This window comes from Dreissena polymorpha, chromosome 8, assembly GCF_020536995.1.
Source record: "Dreissena polymorpha isolate Duluth1 chromosome 8, UMN_Dpol_1.0, whole genome shotgun sequence".
Classification (NCBI taxonomy): Eukaryota; Metazoa; Mollusca; class Bivalvia; order Myida; family Dreissenidae; genus Dreissena; species Dreissena polymorpha.
In genome coordinates, this window is record NC_068362.1 from 78,762,419 (window position 1) to 78,780,301 (window position 17,883).

General features: G+C 35.1%; 1 protein-coding gene and 1 long non-coding RNA gene across 3 annotated transcripts; both read right to left on the bottom strand.

The window, feature by feature from the left end:
- Positions 1-4,608: 4,608 nt before the first annotated feature.
- LOC127841888 (uncharacterized) lies at positions 4,609-17,292 on the bottom strand. Of its 2 annotated transcripts, XM_052371017.1 has the most exons (9): positions 17,125-17,292; positions 12,291-12,489; positions 10,893-10,990; positions 10,002-10,078; positions 9,576-9,662; positions 8,128-8,165; positions 6,925-6,953; positions 5,498-5,676; positions 4,609-5,458 (listed from the first exon to the last, which is right to left on the bottom strand). In XM_052371017.1, the coding sequence occupies exons 1-9, from the start codon at positions 17,207-17,209 to the stop codon at positions 4,715-4,717; spliced, it is 1,536 nt and encodes a 511-aa protein (XP_052226977.1). In that variant the 5' UTR covers positions 17,210-17,292; the 3' UTR covers positions 4,609-4,714. The 2 variants fall into 2 exon arrangements, with proteins under 2 accessions (XP_052226977.1, XP_052226976.1); XM_052371016.1 differs by having other exon boundaries at positions 4,609-5,676.
- On the bottom strand, positions 11,620-12,270 carry LOC127841910 (uncharacterized). Its single transcript, XR_008031414.1, has 2 exons — positions 12,029-12,270; positions 11,620-11,866 (listed from the first exon to the last, which is right to left on the bottom strand). It is a non-coding gene; the product is annotated as an uncharacterized LOC127841910 (long non-coding RNA).
- Positions 17,293-17,883: the final 591 nt, after the last annotated feature.

Below are 17,883 nucleotides of genomic sequence, written 5' to 3' on the forward strand. Positions count from 1 at the left end.
TCTACACATCGTTAGTCAAAATGAAATGAGTATTACAAAATGTGATGTGTTAAGTACGCTATTCTTTAATTTACATACATACATTACACATGACATCTTGTTTCATGTCAATGTGTATTATTGTTTATCTTATAAGTATTGAAAGTACAACGAACGTGAAATGTCAGTGTTAATTCTGTTATAGTGTCAGTATATATAATGCAACAACAACAATAAAAACAATAAGGCGCACACGCACACTGCCATGCTATTACAAGATAAATGCAATAATTACACACACTCATACTAATCTGTTTCAATATTTAAACATATATATGATCAATTTAGAGTTTAGAGTCGTTAGATAAAAATCTTATTTTGCAATGAAATGGTATTACCGTAACTGCGGCATGGAATTAAATCCTTGTTATAAGGTTTATTAACAATACAAGTACCTGTATGACGATGTACAGTTGTTTAAGTATATATTAAGGTGTTGTTAAATAATTTGTGTTATGTTTTTATAGCTGGCAGATGCGTTTTTAAACTCCAAATACAAGATTGATGCCGCAACCACATTTTTTCGAATACATTGTATCGATTTTAAAAGGACAAAGAAATCGCCAATGATAAAAGATGTTGGATTGGCGTTTGTTGATCTTTTGCGAGAAACTGTCAACACAGGACAAGGTAATAACTTACACGCGGTTAAATCAGACGATTTACTTATATTTTAGCCCATTCGCAATTATATTAATTGAATCTGACTTTCAATAATGTTCACAGTTTTGTTTCTACTAAACCTGCATATTCAACGTTTCTTTTAAGGTCCGTTTTATGTGGAGTTTTTACGAGGTGCATTAAATTGCAAAATAACACAACACTTTGATAACGATCGCTTTTACGAGTGGGAAGTTTGCACGGTACCAGGCCTCAATGTTTCCTTGGTAACCAACACACCGCCTGACAGAGAGTTGCATATCTTCTGGATGAAGACTAGCCGGGGTCGATCATACACATATCAACTAGTTTCCCTGGTAAAAAACGTGGAAACAACACTTTGAGAAGGATCGCTTTTACGAGTGGGACGTTTGCGCGGTACCAGGCCTCAATGTTTCCTTGGTAACCAACACACCGCCAGAAAGAGAACTGCATATCTACTAGATGAAAACTAGCCGGGGTCAATCATACACATTTCAACAAGTCTCCTTTGTAAAAAAAAAAACGTGGACGCAGTGCGATCTTGACTAATTGAGTGGTAGAATATACTCATCATAAGATTTTCAACAGCGTTAACTTGCTCGGAGAGTTTTGTTACAATTATTGCGCTTGTTGAAGTATGCTTTTTTCTGATATTGGTATCGCTTCATTTGGATAAAGAGTAATATCTTATTGCACTTTATGTATTGCGATATACAAATGTATCACAGCAACAATAAGCTACTTAACTAATATTCCAATTAATTCGAGCGCATTTGGCTTTGCTTTTTAATACACATGCTAGTTGTGATAGTTTGGTTTGCCTTTGGTTTAATGACTGTTACCTTACTTTAAATACTCACACATGTACATAATTATATGCGGTCCCATTATGTTTAGAATTATGTTAAATGCCATGCATAGTGTTATTTTTTTATTATACATGTTTGTTTGCCTTTTGATTTGCTTTTGTTTTCTTAACAAATAAAGTATACTTAATGGTATATCGTCAAGATTTCCAAAACCATTTTAAAGGGGCCTTTTCACAGTTTTGGCATGTATTGACGTTTACATTAAATGCTTTATACTAATGAATATAAACATTGGATCTAAAAAGCTCTAGTAAACAACAAGAATACAATTAAAAAAAGAAAAAAGTAACCCTTAACTGGGCTCGAACCACTTACCCCTGGAGTAAAAGTCTATGGCTTAGACCACTCGGCCATCCGCGCTCTTCCTATGAATGTTGTATTTTACACAGAATATAAGCAATCCTCGTACAAAACTCCAAATTATTTAATCGTTTTGCGTTGCAACGCTTTATAGTTTTCAGGTTTTTAAATCGTCAAAAGATGCATATAATATATATTTTAGAGCATGGTAAATGTTCAGTATTACTGTTTCCCCACAATTATCATAGCTACAACGAACATTTGCGAATCTGAAATAAAAAAAAAATATTTTGTCAATTTACCAAAACGTGAAAAGATCCATTTAATATGTTATGTGTTTTAAGCAAAATCAAATTGTAAGGAATATAGAAACAAATCGTGTCGATAGGATATACGGGTGTTTTGGAAATGTTAAATGTGAATCCGTAGACAAATGTATCATCATAAACATTCATAACGATTTTCGAAGATAATCGAAGGGCTGATTGCATCTCTGTTGTGTAGACGGACGGCACGGTAATATCAAAATTGTATGTACCCCCATCTTCTATTGTCAAAATCAAAGTGACTTCGCTTTTTGTTCAACACCACCGGGCGTTAAAGTGTTACATATATATAGGGAAACGAAACGCATTTATGTTTTACCTGAAACATCCTATTTTCTACAGTTTCAAAATCATAGTAGTCGTCATCATTATTATTGTAGTTGGCATTGTTAGACATCATTATCATCATCAAACTTATCATCATCAACATTATCAGCATCATTATTGCTATAATTATCATCATTACCCTCATAATTAAAATCAACATCATTTTCCTGATCAAAAGTTATCCATATTGCATTAATCCATTGATACCAAATTCATTCTGATCATGGACATATAAGGAATACGTATCTGCAATTATGGAATTAATGCTTTGAACCAATTGGATTTATAATCTCATAACGAATATGCATTTATCGTTTATAATGGTTCGACAACAGGCGATTTATTTTTGGCGAGCCTTACATGCTGATAAAGAAATCACGATAATATGATGCGAATATATGGTACATAGGATAATTGCGCTTTATATTGAGGACTAAAAATAGATTAACGCATTAGAAATAAACATGTATGTCATTCAGAAAATCTAAACTAATTTGTCTTGCTACTTTCTGTATTTAAGCATTTAAACTTAGAGCCGAAAAATATAGAGAATGTTGTTTCCTCAGATTTGCAAGTTTGTATGATATTTAACTGCATAATTGTGTTCAATCGATTACGGATGTTGAACATCCACTTAACTTTATTTAAAAGAAATAGTGAAGAGCCTTCTCTTACATTCTCACAAAAACCATATATTGGTAAAATGCATAAACAAAATTGTTGTTAATTTGACGCAGGTGCATGTAATATTGCTTTATTGTTATTTTGAGGATGAGCTGTATATGTCTAAGTCGTAAATAAACTTTTCTGTTCGGTCATGTGTCCGATGTCTATGCATCTACCAGATATTTGATTACTATACGTTAACAACACAATCACAGACCAAACTTCGGTCGTGACATTTTTATTTTCATACGTTAGATTTATTAGGAATGTTTAAATTTAACCTTAACCTTAAATATAGAAAAGATGTTTAATGGGAATCATAATATACACGAACTTAACGGTGTGAATATAATAGTCTACAATTTTAAGTTCCGTTTGTTGATATATGTCATTCTATGGACACTTCTTGTTGCAAAATATAAGATGTTATGAAATTGTGTTTATATGACACACTCATGTTTAAGACATTACGATTATGTATGTATGCTGACTGCACAGGCGTATCTGAAACGAACATTAACGCACATGCATTAAACCTTATTTTCACAGAGCACGACCAGTTTGTTACTTGAAATAGTGCGTCTCAATTGGTGCTGAAAAACATCAGCTGAAAATCCTATCTTGACCATGATGATTCGCTTTTCCGATCAGAAAACTGTTTGTGCATGAGTTATATTAAGCTGGCATTAAAATGCACGATCCACCGAACCAATATAAGCAAGAGTTCCGCGATCGGAGACATATGCCCCCCAACAGAACTTTGACCTAGTGACCCCAATTTCAATATGGGACATCTACTGTCCAAGGCAAATGCACATGTGACTTATCACGCCAATCGGTCAATTCGTTGACGAGTTATTGATCGGAAACAATTTTCATACTTATTGTGACAGTGACCTTTGACCGAGTGACCCATTTTTCAATAATGGTCATCTTCTGTCCAAGGCCAATGCACATGGGAAGTATCATGCCGATCGGTCAATTAGTTGACGAGTTATTGATCGGAAACAAACTGGTAGACAGACAGACCGACCGACATCCAGCAACACAATATACCCTCTCTTCTTAAAAGGGGGCATAAAAAAGGTATAAAATAATTCGAATTGGTGGAAAACATGCGATTATGAAAAAGGCCCACCGGAAAATAAGAACACCGAAATATCATTAAGCCCTTAAGTGTTTGACTGTGTTTTTTTTTCAGAAACCATGTGATTTTAAGATGTTTGTGAACATAATTTCGTGTTTCTTTGAAATGGTATAACTTAAAAACAATATCAAGAAAAAGCTCTTGAAAGATGCTGAATAAAATTTGCTTTTTGATGTCTGTGCGTCATGCAAAGATCGGCTACTTTGGACTCAACTTTACAAAACGACAGGCATTTAAAGCATCGGTAGAGCCCACTGTACTCTAGTTAACAACAAGAAAACAAGAAACACAGTAACTCATCGTTTTCATTATAATACATAAGAATAACAAAGTGTACATGCATCAATTTTTGTATATCACTAATCACATTAATATTTAAAGTACTTAACGACATTAATTTACATGCACAGTTCTTTAGGAGGAGGTCTTGTTGGAATCAAACCAACAGTAAACGTTTGTGCTTCAAACTGTTCCCTCTCCACAGTCGTCAGTTGATCGATAGAGGTGTACACACTATTCAGAGTATTATCAGCAGACTGAGGTGAGGCACCACGCTGCACAGTGGAACCGGACCCTATGGTCGGCAGGGCATTACTACTGGAACGTAAAACTGTTGCCTCATTCCCAGCGGCTTTATTTGTGGCAACCATGCTAGTGCTGTCCATGTTTGGATCTGCGGAGCCAAAAAGAGATTTACGGGAGGTTTCAGGGGCGGGCTGGACTGGATTACCAAACAAGCCTCCTTGCTGTGATGTACTCTGTCCAAATGTAGGCTGTGCTGTCTGCCCAAACACAGACTGGTTTGCCTGAGCTGTCTGTCCAAAAAGAGAAGTGTTGGCCTGTGCAGTCTGCCCGAACAATGATGATACACCAGTCTGGCCAAATGAGCCTGTCGATTGATCTGAACCAGTCTGTCCAAACAAAGATGCACCAGCAGTTTGTCCAACCATAGGTTGTGAACTAAAACCAGTCTGTGAACCAGTCTGACCAAATAATGACTGTGATCCAGTCTGACCAAATGCAGTTGATGACCCTGACTTGCCAAACAATCCTTCTGAAGCTGCTGAACTTGCACCAGTCTGGCCGAAAAGTCCACCAGATAGGTTCCCGGCTGAACTCTTGCCAAAAAGTCCCCCAGACTGGTTTCCAGTTGCACTCTGACCAAAAAGTCCCCCAGACAGGTTTCCAGTTGCACTCTGACCAAAAAGTCCCCCAGACTGGTTTCCAGTTGCACTCTGACTAAAAAGTCCCCCAGACTGGTTTCCAGTTGCAGTCTGTCCAAACAGACTGTTTTCTAAGCTTTGCCCAAATGGTCCAGAACTAGATGAGCTGCCTCCAAACAAGCTTCCTTTGTCAGAGTCTATAATTAAAAAAAAAGAAAATTTTAGTTTCCAACAAGTTGCCTATTGAGTACAGCTGATTGTCAGGAATAATGGATGTAATTAAACAACTGCATTTTACATCTACTCTTGATCTTGAAATGGACACAGGACTTACTTGCCTGCAACACTTCTTCGCCACATACTGAACCTAAATGATTAAGCTGTATTCTAGACACACTGCATTAATCTCAAATTTGACCTTTAAATTTGAAGAGTGACCAATGGGCAAGGGACATAATTCTGTTATGCCACATAACTTCTACAGATTTTAAACATTTGTGGACAGTTGTTTTTTCCAATTGCATCAGGAATGTTTAAGTTATTTTCCAGACAAGAGTGACTTGATGTTTGACGGAAGGAGACAACTGTTACATGCAACAAACATTTTTTACATGCTTAACATCTGTTGTAATTTATTTTAAAATCGCATGAAAATTAAAGAAGGTAAAGTCCTGACAAGCTTCCTTTTTCGCTAAATATTATCTTTAAAATTTAAGTCTGACCTTGACCTTTGAAATAAAAAAAAGATGAATGCTACCGGCAGCAGGACTTTACCTCATGGTTGACATTTGTGGTATCTTAGCTAAGTTGCATGATGAATGACGAGGTAACAGTCCTGATAAGCCATATTATGTCTAAGTTTGAACTTTGACATTTAAGTGTGACATTGACTGTATAGGTAAGGAGACACTTCAAGCTTTCTTCTTATGATCAACATTTAAGGTTAGAGATTTCAAAGATTTTTTTTGTGGTCAAATTGGGGAAATATCAGGCCGCACCAATTGGGAAAATTAAGCTTACCAAATCATAAAACTAGGGAAATTTGTGTTATGAAATCTTCATATTGGGAGTAAACAGGTCTCTTTGATTACATGGTACTAAATTGAACAAATCAATGATAATACTCTTTAAGAGAATGCGCTTTTGGAACCAAAGAGACACAAATTTCCATTATTTTGGTAATTTTTTTTTAGAACGCAATTGGAAATTTGTGTTTTTTTTCTCACTTGGGAAAGTGCCTTTTCGAGGTATTGTGTAAATAACAAAAAAATGCCGGATTTTACTTAGACTGTATAATTGTGAAAGCTATATGGAGTTTTTTTGCATTATACAGGCTGAACAAAAAATAATGAATACAATGTGCTTCAAACCATGTATAATTCAGGCATAACTGAGAATAAATCAATCAACAATCGTCATTCTAAAGAAGTAATACACACACTTACCACTGAACAAGGATACCAGGTTTCCCTGCCTGAAAATATAGCAGCAATAGTCTATAACACAGTGTATTTTAACCCATTTATGCCAAGCGTCTAGAAAAAAGACCTTTGCAAACAGCGTAGACCCAGATGAGCCGCTGCATGATGCGGCATCCCATCAAGGTCTGCGCTGTTTGCTTAAAGGAATTTCAGTAAGAAATATTCTAAGTATAGAAATAAATATACTAGACATCCCTAATTTTGGAAATAAATTGATCCAATTTAAAAGGATGGGATAGTCCACTAGGCATAAATGGGTTAAAGAATGGCAATTACATCAAAACCAGGACTAAACAACTTCATAACATGATCTAACATCATAAAACACAAATCACTTAGTTCAACCAGTATAGACATTTACAAGAACAAATGCTCTCGTATTTTCTTCTGTAAAAATACGACCATGTTACAATATTGACAAACAATTATCGAAAACAACTTGACAAATCATGTAGTTTCTAATGTGTTGTTGAAGCCTTTTCCACTTAAGAGCAAAGTGAAAATGGCTATGTGAAAAAAACATAAAACCAGAACAGCCAGCAAGCAACTCGCAGTCTGTTCAGGTTTTATGCTGTTTGCTGCTCATCAGTATCTAAGGGTAGGAAATGAAGCCTTATAAACTTGAATCTAGTAAGAAAAGTCTAAATTACATTTAACTTTCTAAGGGACTACAAATGCATGAAAATACATATTTAAGTGGTAAAAAGTTAATGCAAAAAACAATTCATGCGATGGCATCTGTCAAAGATGAACTCGGAAGGAGTATTATTATTAAGAATAATATTTCAAGCACAATGAGTAACCTAATGAGTCTTAAGGTATAGTTATCAATACAATCTCACATATTTAATCAGAGCTTGTGCTGCATTTTGCCTTATTAGCCAATTGCTACAAATAAGTAAATTTGGCTCAAGAAATTTCCAGGGTTTTTATCATAATCTCCTATAACATATTTAAAATAATAAGAATTCAGACGTAACAAGGTAAATTTGGCTTCAATTATGTTTACCCAGCGGGAGCCCTGATTTAAGTGAAACATTTTGAGTGAAGATTCCATTATAAAATACTACAAACTCTTAAACGGTCAAGGACAGTGTACTTTCCAATTTCTATTTAAAAGATTGCATTTAAAAAGCTTTTATGTACATAATTGACAGAAGTTCATACCCGATTGCCTTCTTCCGGCTGTCTTCAATGAAAAAAGTCTGAAAATAACGCATACAGTTATGAGTCATGTAAAATGATTTGATACCAGTGTTTGCAGTAAAAAAAGTAAGCAACAATTGGAAAACGTATTGTGTAGTTGTTTGTTAAACATCATTATGAATAGTTAAACAATGCCATATTCTGTTTATAGCGACATTTTTTTTAGAGCATGTGCCATGAATCTGGCTGCCAAAAGGTTTAGTAATAGGCAACTGAGGAAAGTACTTGATACACAAAGGTCCATTTAAATTGGTATACTCAGCTGTATGTAAATGTATATGGCTGCTGAGTGGCTGATGACCACTGTGATGCATCTAGTACGCTGCACCTGTGATATTTAATAGTAGGAAGTGTTTGTAGGTTCTGTGAACGCAGGGAATTAACTATGTGACATAACTGCCCAGCTGAAGGCCTAGCCCATTTCACTCCCAGAGACTGCTTCAAGGTCATCACTTATCAGACATTGCTTCAAGGTCATCACTTACCAGAGACTGCTTCAAGGTCATCACTAACTAGAGACTGCTTCAAGGTCATCACTAACTAGAGACTGCTTCAAGGTCATCACTTACTAGAGACTGCTTCAAGGTCATCACTTACCAGAGACTGCTTCAAGGTCATCACTTACCAGAGACTGCTTTAAGGTCATCACTTACTAGAGACTGCTTCAAGGTCATCACTAACTAGAGACTGCTTCAAGGTCATCACTTACCAGAGACTGCTTCAAGGTCATCACTTACTAGAGACTGCTTCAAGGTCATCACTAACCAGAGACTGCTTCAATGTCATCACTTACTAGAGACTGCTTCAAGGTCATCACTTACTAGAGACTGCTTCAAGGTCATCACTTACCAGAGACTGCTTCAAGGTCATCACTTACCAGAGACTGCTTCAAGGTCATCACTTACTAGAGACTGCTTCAAGGTCATAACTTACCAGAGACTGCTTCAAGGTCATCACTTACTAGAGACTGCATCAAGGTCATCACTTACCAGAGACTGCTTCAAGGTCATCACTTACCAGAGACTGCTTCAATGTCATCACTTACTAGAGACTGCTTCAAGGTCATCACTTACTAGAGACTGCTTCAAGGTCATCACTTACCAGAGACTGCTTCAAGGTCATCACTTACCAGAGACTGCTTCAAGGTCATCACTTACTAGAGACTGCTTCAAGGTCATAACTTACCAGAGACTGCTTCAAGGTCATCACTTACTAGAGACTGCATCAAGGTCATCACTTACCAGAGACTGCTTCAATGTCATCACTTACCAGAGACTGCTTCAAGGTCATCACTTACCAGGGACTGCTTCAAGGTCATCACTTACCAGAGACTGCTTCAAGGTCATCACTTACCAGAGACTGCTTCAAGGTCATCACTTACCAGAGACTGCTTCAAGGTCATCACTTACCAGAGATTGCTTCAATGTCATATTGGGGCTTTTCAGCTCCTTCCTTAATGCCAGGACTTCATTGTAGGAACTTTCAAGCTTTTGTAACTGAAAAAAGCAAGTAAAAAATTATATTCATGATTCATAAGCAAGACTGTTAAATGACTTAACCTTTTTGTTAATTCACAAACTTGAGGTAACACTTACATTGCTATTTGGATATGAGACTATTTCAGAACTTATTTTTCTTCATTTAGATTGTGAAATGTGGATTCATTATACAAATCTAAACAATTTTAAACTTCACTTGCAGCAAAATGAAAAAAATCTTATACAAGGTCTTTTACTTATGGCAGGTGCTTGTTTGATTGTCCACATTTCTTGATATGTGTTTCATTTAAACGAAGCCGTGGACAGTTGCATTAGAATGTCCCAATGTGCACCTACATATGGCTGTATATTGCCTTGCTTCAGAGCTTCGTAGGCTTCATATCTCAATTCTTCCATTGATATGTCGGTCAAACCTGAAATAAAACAATAGAGTTGACAACATTGTAAAACCACATTTATCTAATCCATTTCTGTTGTTTAAACCTTTCCCACTCAGAAGCAAAGTAAAAATATGCACACAGAATAAAACCAGAACAGCCTTCAAGTAACTCACAGTCTGTTCAGGCTTCATGCTGTTTGCTGCTCATCAGTATCTAATGGTCGGAAATTAAGCCTTTAAAACTTCAATCTAGTAAGAATGGTCTGTAATTAAATTTAACTTTCTAAGGGACAACATATACGTTAAAATGTGTATCTAAGTGGTAAAGGGTTAAACATTGAAAACAACATAAAAGCGAGCTTACTCTGGATATAGAGGATATTTGTTGGATTCGGTGGATTATCGATTTTAATTCACAAGTGATCATAGAAAATAATATTTTCACGAGTGGCGCAGCCACGAGTGAAAATATATTTTTTCTATGATCACGAGTGAATTAAAATTGATAATCCACCGAATCCAACAAATTTTCTTTTTATTTAATGCATTTTTCACAGTTTATATACATTGTTCAAGAGTTTAACTAAAAAATTTTGCTGGGACAATGACGTCATTTCATCAAAAAAATGACGTCATTTCACAGTAAACAATGAAAATTATTGATAATTCTCACTGATAAATTTCACTGTTTGAAACAGTGAAATTATTAGTTTTAATTCACTGATATTTCTTTATAAACCACCGGAAAGCATTAAATAAATATGGATAATTGCGGCTGTTAGACATGGCAACCTCTGGTCAAAATATAATCAATAAAGATAACTACTGAAAAAGAAGCACTCACACACCTGGTAATGAAGGCATGTCTTTTTCGAAGCCCATACAAGAGAATGGCCACATCTTTCCGATGTCCCACATGCTAGTGACTTCTGTAGCAAGACCTTTCCTAAAAAAAACATCATATGAGGCAACAAACGAAGCTGCATTGAGTAACTCGTCTGTTTTTCCTAGATGGTCTTGTTTCAGTTTTCAAAATGACTAAAGTGAGACATTTGTATCAAAGCAATATTTCTTAATTACTTGCATAACAAATAAGTCTACAAGTGCACATAGTCAGGATTTTTTTAAAGAAAATCATTAGTAAAATGACCCCATGCGTGAAATTTTCAGTGGACTGGTCATATGAAATGTTCAGGGGTTAAAACTCTGAAGTCAGGAGTTATTTTGTTTCTACCGGTATATATTTGTAAATTAGTCTGAAAATGTTGTTTTTCATAAACTTAAGTGAAATTCAATATAAAAACAGAAATTGTATGATAATACAATGTATTGTAGAGTTAGCTTTTTATTAACATTTGCTTCAAAAAGATGCAAGGCAGAAATCATGGAGAAGTCGAAAGAGACAAAAGTTAAAATCGCTTGCATCAAACAAGGATATCTGCTTCAAATGTAATTCCTGTGAAGTTGCATTTATTTTGATTGAGACATCATTAAAAACAAGGGACAAAATTGTCACAAAACCAGGTTTTCATTGTGAAAAAAAAATCTGATAAAGGGAGAAAACTCAAACTGAACTTTTGAAATGACCAAAAAAAATTAACCCCCTTTGTAAGTTTTTTTTTTTTTTTTTAAATCTATTTTTAGTCGTGGCGACCTTGACATTGGAGATATTGACGTGATTCTTTCGTGGGACACACCGTCCCATGATGGTGAACAAATGTGCCAAATGATTTTCAAATCTCACAATGAATGACATAGTTATGGCCAGGACAAGCTCATTTATGGCCATTTTTGACCTTTGAACTCAAAGTGTGACCTTGACCTTGGAGATATCGACGTAATTATTTCGCGCGACACACCGTCCAATGATGGTGAACAAATGTGCCAAATGATTTTAAAATCTGACGATGAACGACATAGTTATGGCTTGGACAAGCTCATTTATGGCCATTTTTGACCTTTGAACTCAAAGTGTGACGTTGACCTTGGAGATATCGACGTAATTATTTCGCGCGACACACCGTCCAATGATGGTGAACAAATGTGCCAAATGATTTTAAAATCTGACAATGAACGACATAGTTATGGCCCGGACAAGCTTGTTCCGCCAGCCCGCCAGCCCGCCAGCCAGCCAGCCAGCCCGCCAGCCAGCCAGCCCGCCAGCCAGCCAGCCCGCCCGCATTCGCCAATCTAATAACCAGTTTTTTCCTTCGGAAAACCTGGTTAATAACCATTTGATGCATTACACTATGTCTCCAGCTGCCATCTGTTGAGTACTTGAAGAAGAGGTCCTAGGCTGTGCGTCTTTGGCATTCCAGCGGTACGGGTTGCCCTGGGGGTTCTGGTAACCTCCACCACCACTTCCACCACCACCTCTGCCACCGCCACGACTGTTACCTCCCCCACCACCACCAAATAGTTGCCGCTGGGCTGTTACACTGTAACCTGTATGATACTTTTTATTTAGCTAGTCATGCTTATATACTTTTCGTCCTGTTTTGATTCAATATCACAAAGGAAAATAATTCTGATAAAGAGCATAAACATAGTTCTGTTGAACAAAAGAATACCTCATACATCTAGTAAAGAAATGTAGCAGGAATGATTTTTACTTTACAGTCATATACAATTTAGTATTAAATCTAGTCTTTACTATTTAGATTAACATTCTATTATCAGCCTACTATTGTTATACATTATAGATTTTATTCTGCAATTGTTTCCAGTTATTTAACTATGTTTGTCTAAGCCTGTGTACATGTTGAATCACTCATGCATTTTATTTAATACACAGGAGGGCTGTTTCACAACTAGAGTTAAACTTTACTATAAGCTATAAACCCTTTTAGTCTATATTGGATAATTTAAATATCTATTCAACGTATAGATTACTTTTGTATGGTCCCTCTAACATTAGGCAGTTGCCGCCTTTTTGGGCAGGAGATTCCCATGCTTGTCTCTGCCAAAGGGTATATAAGGCTTTGGATTTTTGAAATTTATCGCCGAGTTCAAGAGACACCCAAGGTAACTTGTAACTAAGTCGAGAACGGAGCCATCCCCTCCCCTCTTAATAGTCAAGTGTTTTTAATAATAAGAAAGCTAAATTCATTTTATTATTTCATTAAATTAAGTATTTAAAGTATTTATAAAACAGTGATTATGTTTAACTTGTGTTTATATGGAACAACAGAGAATCTAAATAAAAATGTGTCTTGCATAAAGGTGTTTTGGTTGTAAACAGTATTTACGAAGGAAAAACCGGTTACAGAAATATACAACTCCAAACTAAAACAAACATAGCTTGCAGGTGTCTAGAGAGGTTAAAAAAAAAAATTATATCTCCCTAGCACCAACATAGGGAGAAGTAGCATAATTTGTGAAAGTAATGGAAGCTTTGCATCACATATTTCAAATATTTTGTTTATATGGCTTCTTTAGATAAAAAATGCATGTCAAATCTGCTTCAAAATGTAAAATATTACTGGTTATAATAATGATAATAGTTTTAACAGAACTGAAGCTGCACAAAGTCATTGTAGTGAGACCTGTTCATATACATATGTGCTAAAATTGATAAGCCCTTAACATTATAAAATGAGCTCGATACATGCTGGGTGCTTTTTAAGATATCTACTTTTATTATAAATTCAATAATAGATGCAAATAAACAATACCATATCAATTATTAGATATAATGATGTCTTCCACATTATTTTAATTTAATTTTTAAATTTTAAAAAATTGAAAATAATCTAATCAATCATATATTTATAGGATAGTTATTAAGGCTCAATTGGTCATTGTCGACTCAGATACTACTTACATGTACCCCAGGTACACTTAAGTATACTTACATGTACCTCGGGTATGGTAAATGTACCAAACGTACCCGGGAATTTTTCACGCTAAATCAGTCGTTGTCCGCTTTTTTTTTATACATTAATAATGTTCACATTTATGTCAATTGTCTGTTAAATAGCCTCCATATTATGGAAACTGATACTCAAAAAGCATGTTGATGCAGTTTTTTAAAGAGAAGTTTGTTTAAGATAAAAAATGTTGTTTTAAGGTAATCGGTAGGGTGTTTTACGACATCGGATTTGGGGTAGAAATACAACTCCGGTACAGCATTATATTGACCGGGTACTTGTAAATATATTAACCGTACCCAGGGTACATGTAAATAGCAACCCCAGCTAATTTTTCATCAACATCTGTTTTTAAAGGCAATTGCATATTTGAAAAGAGCTCTTTAAGAGCTTTTCAGAACAGTTTTTCTTTTTAAAATATCTTAAAAAATAAAAAAGTTATGGGAATTTTAATATTGCTAAAATGCGCACAAATTCTGAATTTTCTCCCTATATAAGGTGAACAAGGAAGCGCGACATTCGCGGCACCGGAAATTCAAGTTCATACATTTTTACATAGTAAAATTGCCATAACTTTTTTATTTTTAGAGATATCTTCATGAAATTTGGAACATTTGTAGATCAATGTATACTCTGTTCAGTAAAGTATTATAAACCCTTTTAGTTATTAATACACACATGGTAATGATCAACACATTTAGGAAGCATATACATAATTTTATTAGAGACATAATTTTATTAGAGACATTATCTTTTTTTCGAAAGGCATCAGGCTAAAATATCTACAATTAACACATTTATTCACTCAAAAGCAATATTGGAATTACTTAAAATGGAAACCGGTTTTTAAAAGCAAATTTAACTAATTTAGTCTTAACTCTCTAATCAAATTTTCACAGGTGTTTGGGGGGGGGGGGGGGGGGGGGGCGGAATGTCTTTTCATCGTTTTGGGACGGGGACATGCACACATTCTATAACTTTCCAATCCTTGAAATAAATCTATGAATATTTCTTATATATGTTATATATGTTGTCTTTTGTTGGTGCCTCTTTCACATTCCATAACCATTCAAAATTCAAACAGTCGGGCACAAATCCAGCAGAAATTAGGAATTGTTTCTGAACCGTCTGAATGTCTTCTCGTAGAGGCCATTTGTACTGGCCAAGTTTTCTGGTGGTAGTCATGAATTTAACCACAAAGTTTTCTTTATCTTTAACTTCAAAATCCATACCAGGATACCAAGCATCCTGGTATGCAATTGCAACATATGCATTACAATTTAAAATTCTGCATTTAGATTCATCAAGTCTTTCACATTTTTTCACCGGGCACTTTTCTTTAAATTGACAAGTTTTTTTTCTGGTCACATGTTCTTGAAACTTTGGTTTTGACATATTTTTCTGTTGATGCTTTGAATGAAGGATTAAGATGACACAGTAAATTGAACAACACAGTTGAAATTTCCCTATTTTTTCTATAAAAGTATTTATTTCAAGAATGAGTCCATTCTTCTGCCTGTTTATAGGCAACAAGGTTTCTTCCTTCTTCTAAAGAGAGGTTGTTATACCATTTTCATGACAGAATGGTCCTGGGTAGTCTGCCATTGACTTCCTAGATCTACTGAAAAAAAGGAAAGAAAAGTCAGACCTACATCATCAGTACATGTATAAATCATGTTAATATGCAACTTTTACAGTGCAAAAACATTCTCACAGGCCAGTGGGGATATGCACATTTGGACAATTTCTACAACGTCGGGGCAAATTTATCGATTTAATCATGTCAACGATTGTTTAGATACTTAAGAAAACTTATTTTCATACATATAATTTACGGATAAAAACACCTTTGAGGGCATTTCATAACAGTAACACGGGGTTGGTTTTCCTACAATTCGATCGCACGAGCAAGTGCCCGTCCTTACATCGAAATTACATATTTGCACTGAAATAAATAATTAATCGAGTCAAAATCAAGGTTTCTAGAACTCACCTTTGTATTTAGAATAAAGTTGAACCACATGAAGATGTTTACTATCGGTAACATGCTCAAAATCGTCGATAGAAAAACGTGTTTACGATGCGTAATCAGTTAATCAAAATGGCGGTCAAAGGTGAAAAGCAAGGTCGCCGCGTGACCGGAGTAAATTTGAATAAATTACTACGTTCGGCTTAAAATGCGGGAGGGTTCCTATTGTTTCCGACAAAAGATTTTTATATCAAATTAAACTTCAGAACATTCCCTACAATATGATATATGATGCATAGTTCGGAAATCAGTACTTTTTGTAAAAAATTGGCGACACTTTAGGGGACTATATCTTCGGTTCGGATGAACTTAAAAATTTGCATCAAAGTCATGAATGGAGGTCGTGAACTTTTCTAAATGGATTCGTCCATCTCATTAATATTCATAAAGTTTAAGTCACCCGCGAATAGGAACAAAGAGTACATGTGCCACGCGCCGAGTGCATGAAAGTTGATAATCACGCGCAACAGCGAAAAACCATAATATTTATTGTTTATTAACAGATAAAACTGGGTTATAGTGGGTAAAATACAAAAGTAAAACATGCATTTTGTAGAGAATTTTATTAGCTTTAAAATGAGACCAATTATAAAAATATTCATCTACAAATGTAATTTTAATCCCCAAAATGCCACAGGCGGTGTAGACTTTTCACAGTTTTCCAGATAAAATGTGGGATTATCGGAGATTAGCTGGGGTTGCTAATGTAAATACACTTAAGAGTACCCGGGGTACATATAAGTAGTACCCGAGCTGACAATGACCAATCGAACGTTATTAAGATTTTATTTTGACTATCAAATCTCAAAAAACAAATTAAAAGAAGTTTAAGAAACAAACATAAAAACATAAATATGTATAAAAAATTATGCAAGACATTTGTGAATATTCAATCTTAAGTGAAAGAAATCTAGGCATTTAAGAGTAAGTCAGCAAATCACATTCTCAGTAGAGCTTAATTATAACCATTAAATAAATTAATATTTGCAATAATGTTTGCAATTAGAAACTGTTTAATTTTAATAGTTGATTGCTCCGGCCAATTCAAAAGGAAAATTGTCTGTTAACTAATCGTCGTCAGAATAAAACAAACAGCAAATGCCGGACACATCTGTATCCGAATAGTGGCTTATCCGAATAATACTTTGAATGGCGTTCCATGCACCTGTCACATGTTCATACCTTGGTTTCCACCACTAGGGTGATCATTAAAACAATTACTGCCGAATTTACAATATCCGTTCAAAAAGAAACGACATACACCCATTTTCAGTCTAAAAAAAGTGAGTTTCAACTTGTTTATTAATTTCGCGACACAGCCGGTGTACGTGTAAAAAGTACGACAGTGAAACCAGCCTCAAGAAGTCTAACCGGCAAAAATAGTCAAACCGGCTAATTTTCTGTGATAATTCAGTTTTGATCATTGTTATGTTTATATTTGGTGTTCTGTTATATAAGAAGTTGATTTCAAGAATTGATAACGTTTATTGAGTTTGATTGCTAGTTGTGTTTGAAAATACAGCAGTTTTATTTTTGCTATGTGGATGCAGTAGAACGTATCCCCGTTCATATCTTCAATATTGTCATATTTCAGTCTTCGAGAGATGAAATATGATAATAGGTGCTACCTAATTTACGGGCAAAAGCTTATTTGATGTTTGTTAAAGATAACACGGGTAATATATGTCTGCACATTATCATGCAACAAAACATTCAATTTCTTTACAAAACAATATGTAATTTAGCAAAGCAATAAAATATAATTTGTTCAAATCTTAAGCAAGTTTATGAAGCTATGCTTTTTGTATAGTAACCCCTTGTACTGTTTTCAAACTCTTAAACATGTATTTCATTTTTGTTTACATTTTTCAAAACAATGTTAGAATTTAAAAAAAAAAATCTTACGAAACTGTGTTTTATTGATGTTTTCCATATGCAGGG